The following is a 5,146-nucleotide window of genomic DNA, read 5'->3' as shown; positions in this document are numbered from 1 at the left end:
GGCGCAGCCGGTCCCCTTCGCCTGGGGTCGTGCGAGAGGCGGGCAGACGGCGGGGCTTCTGGAATCCCACCCTTGTGGCGGTGATTGACATCCCCGAGGCCGGCAGCGGCTTGCCAAGCGCCAGAGCCGAGCAGCCAATGAGCTGGTCCAAGGGCGGGGCTTTCCCCAGCCCAAGCGGCTGCTACTTGAAGCCTCGCCGGGGCGAGCGAGGGGAGCTCAGAGCCGAGCGGGACTGGGCAGGTGAAGGAGCCGGCAGGTGGAGGAGGCGCCAGAGGCGGCGGCGCGCATGCCAGACGGAGCCGGCAGTGCCCGCGCTTGGACGCCGGTGGCTGCTGCAGCTGCCGCGGAGGACCGGACTGCCCGCCTCCGCCCTCCCCTCGGCAGCACCCATGGCGACCAGGCGACTTTAAAGGAGTTCGGGGGCTTGGTCAGGATCGGGTCGATTCCGGGTACGCAGAAGGGGATCGGGGCTGATTCACGCTAGACTTGGCGATCGACTGGTTTCCCAGGAAGGTCACCTCCCGGGCAGTCTGGGCGGTGTTGGGCAGGAGCGAGGGCAAGGGGCAGAGCCGCCGATCCCGGAGCAGACATCCTCCGCGGATCTTTCCCTTTGGGCTCCCAGCTGCGGGGCTCTCTCTTTCCCTCGGGTGGGGGGCGGAAAGGAGCGACGGGCTGGTAACAAAGGGAAGAAACTCTCCGGGTCTTTTCCCCCCCGCCGAGCTTGCCCTGCTTTGCACTCCGTGGGGAGGTCCGTGACCTCGGAGCCGCTCTTTGCGCGCAGCCAGCCAGCCAGCCTCCAGGGAAAGCCCGAAGCCGGAGCGGGACTCTGGGAGCGGCGCAGCCCAGCCGGCAAACCAGCGGTGTAGCTGCCACATCTGGCTGCCAGGGAACAACCCCCGCCGGTTCCCAAGGACCTGCAGCGAGATCGACGCGGGGGGGGGCGGGTGTCGGTGCGCGTTGGGGGCAAGAGGGAGGGATCCGTGGAAGAGCCGCCGCTCCCTTGGCCAAGACCAGCCGCGGAGAAGCCACCCCCCCAGCGCGCCTTGTTCCTCCCGGGTGCGCCTCGTTGGCTTTGGCGGCGCCGCGAGTGTTGTTTGTGCGTGCCCGAGTGTGAATTCCTCTACGGGCTTTCATCGCCTCCCTTTGCCTTCCTTCCCTCCCTCCCCTTCGCAGATCCGGCGATCCCTGCTCTCGCCTCGCCCTGGCATTGATGGGAAATCAACTGGATCGCATCACCCACCTGAATTACAGCGAGCTGCCGACCGGGGACCCTTCGGGGATCGAGAAGGACGAGCTGCGCGTCGGGGTGGCGTACTTCTTCTCGGATGAGGAGGAGGATTTGGACGAGCGAGGGCAGGCGGACAAGTACAGCGTGAAGGGCTCCAGCAGCCCGGCCCCAGAGACCCCCACCCATCATCACCACCACCACCACCACCCGCCGCAGCTGGTGCTCAGCGAGCCCCAGTTCTCCGCCTTCCGCGGCCAGGAATGCATCTTCTCCAAAGTCAGCGGCGACCCCCAGGCGGGGGATCTGAGCGTCTACCCGGTCTCGGCCCTGCCGGCCTTGTGCAAGCCCGGGGACCTGCTGGAGCTATTCTACCTGGGGCCGTCGGACCACCCGCCGCCGCCCCCGCACTGGGCCGTCTACGTGGGCAGCGGCCAGATCATCCACCTGCACCAGGGCCAGATTCGCCAGGACAGCTTGTACGAGGCGGCGGCGGGGGGCAACGTGGGCCGGGTGGTGAGTAGCTGGTACCGCTACCGCCCCCTGGTGGCGGAGCTGGTGGTGCAGAACGCCTGCGGCCACCTGGGCTTAAAGAGCCCCGAGATCTGCTGGACGAACTCGGAGAGCTTCGCCGCTTGGTGCCGCTTCGGCAAACGGGAGTTCAAAGCCGGCGGCGAGCTCCAGCCGGCCTCGGGCTCGCAGCCCCAGCAGCAATACTATCTCAAGATCCACCTGGCCGACGACAAGGTGCACACGGTGCGCTTCCAAAGCCTGGAGGACCTAATCAGGGAGAAGCGCAGGATCGACGCCAGCAGCAAACTGAGGGTGATCCAAGAGCTGGAGCTCGTGGATGACAAAGAATAATAACAACAAGCAGTACCAACAAGAGTCATTCTTAAAAGGAGCGGAGCCCGACGAGAAAGGGGAGGAGGAGGGGAAGGGAGGGAGGGAGAGACCAGCTCCGGCGTGCACAAGTGGCCCTCCTCCCGGACTCGCCGCCCCACGTGGCGGGCTGCTCCCTCCCCCTCCCACCCCGCTCGCTTCCCCACTGAGGGGGAAACCATGGCAACATTCCAAACGAAACCAGCATTATTCCTCCCCTTCCCATTGGCCGGTGTGGGGTTCGCCTACGACTAAGCATAGTAATAATAGCGGAGACGGGGGTGGGGGCGCGGACGGGGGGGGAGGGAGGGGCTAAGCCTCCGGAGCCAAGCCTCGCTCGGCCGCCGATGCTGACCCGACTTTCCTCCCCAGCGTGCTTAATAAAAGATCGAATTGATTTTTCTCCCCCTTTGGAACTTTCGTGGCTTTCGTCCCTCCGGAGGGCGGCGGGGTTTCCCGTGGGGGGGGGGGGGGTTAGGTTTGAGTTGCTTTAGGAGGTGTGGCGTTGCCTGGTAGCAAATGCTGCGAGTGGAGGGCGCCGGCCTCGCTTCCTCCTCCTGCTGTCTGCAACAGAAGCAGCGAGGGGTGGGTGGGGCGCTTCGGGATCTAACGCGGCTCCAGGTTTTGGGCGGGGAAGCGCTACCTAGGAGCAGATCTTCCCCCGCTGAACTCAGCGTGGCTCACCCTGCCGTCCCTTGACGGTGACTTTAAAGGCCTTCGAGTGTAGACTGGAGGGACTGCATAGGATTGCACAGCCCGTCAGTTCAAAAAGCCCAGAAACTCCTTTATCATGATAAGAATGATTATTACAGCTTGAACCCATGCTTGTTTACTCATAGGGAACCGCTGCCAAGTTCAGTGAGAGTTTCTCCACATAAGATTTAAATGCAGTTGCTCTTTAACACACTTAAAAAAAAAAAAAAGCTTAGAACTTCCACCCTTCCCATTAGGGCAAGCCCCTGGGTCATTTTAAATTGTTTCAAACAGGGTGAGAGGAAAGGAGCAAGGAGGGGGGGGGGGGATAACCTCCCGGTTAATGAATGTGAATGTCAAGGGTGTCAACTCATGTTAGATTATGAGGCAAAGGGAGGGTGTATGAAGGAAGGGTCCCGGGTTTGGTGTTGAGCATGCAGGATCTTGCTTGAGATCCGGCCATCTGTCACTGAATGCATGGATCCTAATGATTCGCCGAGCTGGAAGGAGCTTTCCATGCACTTGAAACTGCAACAAAAGTCCCACTTCTAGTTGAAGGTTATTCACTGCAGATTAGACTCTGCCCTAACATGATAAAGCCTGTAGGCAAGCAGTTCATACTGGGCAGAGGAATGGAGTAGGACTTGATGCGGGGTGGTGGGGAGCAATGTATCCCAAAGGGTAGAATAAGCCTGTGGGTGATGAGGAAAAGAAGGACAACTGCTGCAATTAACCACCCTCCTTTTAATTTTGTTTTAAAACGAAGTGCAGAGAGCCTTAAGCAGAAGGTAATTTCATAGCAACAGATATTTTTAAATATGCCGGTTGTCTTCGATGCCTCCTCCTCTTTTGTGGAAAGTGATCACAGTTCAAGGTGTCCAGATAACCAATGTTTTGTTTCTGCCATGTCCTCTGTGCTGGTGGCCACTGCAAAACCTGAGTGCTGCTGTTTCCAGAGGGGTGGGAGAGGATTGAGAGCTGGTGATTTCCTTGAGACCTGAGCCAGTCTTTCAAAAAAAAAAGGGGAGAGAGAGAGAGAAAGAAACACCAAGTAGATACATTCCTTTCAAGAGGGAGAACTCTTTCCTGCTGCACCCCTCTGGCCAAATGGTTGCAAAAAAAAAAATCCCATTGAATGGAATGTGCTACTTGTTTCCGAGCAAATGCACCTCGGAGTGGGTGGGCTGCAAGTAGAATTTCCACCTGGGCTTTTCTAGAGAATGTGGTTGAAAGCCTTGGTGCAATGCCATTCAGGGCAGTCCTGTGATTTTCATCGGCCTGCTCTGCTGGAGGCGATCGGTGGCTCTTTGGACTACTGTCTGTGATGCAGCAAAGCGCTGGGCTGAGCTGTTTTCTTCCATGCCTCCACGACTCCATTCTGCAAGGGAGCAGAGGGAGGTGAGTATATGCCAGACATTAGCTGTTCATTATTTATAGTTCCACTTTGACAAAGCTGTAAATAGATTGCCGCTGAGTTGGCTTGAAAATCAAATCGATCACCATCTCGGTCTGGGGTAAGTTTATGAAGCTGGAAATAGATCCCCCAAAGATGTAAGTGGAGAATGTTTGCATTTTCAGTCTTCAGTCTGTTTTGTTTGGTGTTAATCTGGTATGGGTAAGAAGCCAAAAATATCAACAGTCACTTGTATTTCAGTGGCACGAATTTCAGACTGCCCCATTTTAAAATGATCAGACTCTACAAATACAAAAAAACCCTTATAAAAGATAAAGCAGTAGATGGCAAAAAGGGACATTGCTTTATCCACATGGTCTTCTTTGGTATTCTTTGATTCCTGTTGGTATTAATAATAAGTATCAGAAGAACCTTACAGCAACAATAGGTGGCAGGTGATTGCAAGACTTTACTCCTGTGAATGTTGTTGCATAATATGCGGTATATCACAAACCATACTTTCTGGTTTGATGAAAAAAAAATATTACGGAAAGGGGAAAGTGGGTACTCTTCTTCTAAAGCCATTTAAAATCATTGGTCTTCAACCTGTGAGTCAGAATTCTAAGGTGGGTTGCAGATTCCCCACCTGCTGGGTCCCAAGTTGCTATTTGGCATTAAGGAAGAACCTGTTGCTATTGTACATTAACAGAGACCAAGGATGCTATACCTCTCTTTTTTTTTAAATGGCCACTACCAGGAGCAGCAGGCTGCTGAGATGAGGTCATTCATCAGTGGAGGATTACTCCATGGGGCTGGCCATGAACTGGTTCTTCAGTATGGGATACACCTTCTGATGCTCAGCTTGTGTTTCCTCTCCTTGGCTCTCTTGGGGTGGTGTCCACAGTCCTGGTCTTGGCACCACTGAGGCAAGCTCTTGATTCTGGTTCCCTTCT

At 56.3% G+C, this 5,146-nt stretch overlaps 1 protein-coding gene across 1 annotated transcript; it reads left to right on the top strand.

Moving 5' to 3' along the window:
- The first annotated feature begins 366 nt into the window (after positions 1 to 366).
- LRATD1 (LRAT domain containing 1) lies at positions 367 to 2,092 on the top strand. Its single transcript, XM_060233742.1, has 2 exons — positions 367 to 449; positions 1,174 to 2,092. Exon 2 carries the CDS (start codon positions 1,211 to 1,213, stop codon positions 2,087 to 2,089), a length of 879 nt encoding a protein of 292 aa, XP_060089725.1. The 5' UTR covers positions 367 to 449; positions 1,174 to 1,210; the 3' UTR covers positions 2,090 to 2,092.
- Positions 2,093 to 5,146: the final 3,054 nt, after the last annotated feature.

The sequence above is a fragment of the Heteronotia binoei genome, chromosome 1 (assembly GCF_032191835.1).
Source record: "Heteronotia binoei isolate CCM8104 ecotype False Entrance Well chromosome 1, APGP_CSIRO_Hbin_v1, whole genome shotgun sequence".
NCBI classification, from domain to species: Eukaryota; Metazoa; Chordata; class Lepidosauria; order Squamata; family Gekkonidae; genus Heteronotia; species Heteronotia binoei.
The sequence above is the reverse complement of the archived record's forward strand: the minus strand, read 5'-3'. Positions and strand labels throughout refer to the sequence as shown.

Bases quoted from the DNA above. Each gene is read 5' to 3' on its own strand.
- LRATD1 (XM_060233742.1), top strand. From the start codon at position 1,211: ATGGGAAATCAACTGGATCGCATCACCCACCTGAATTACAGCGAGCTG.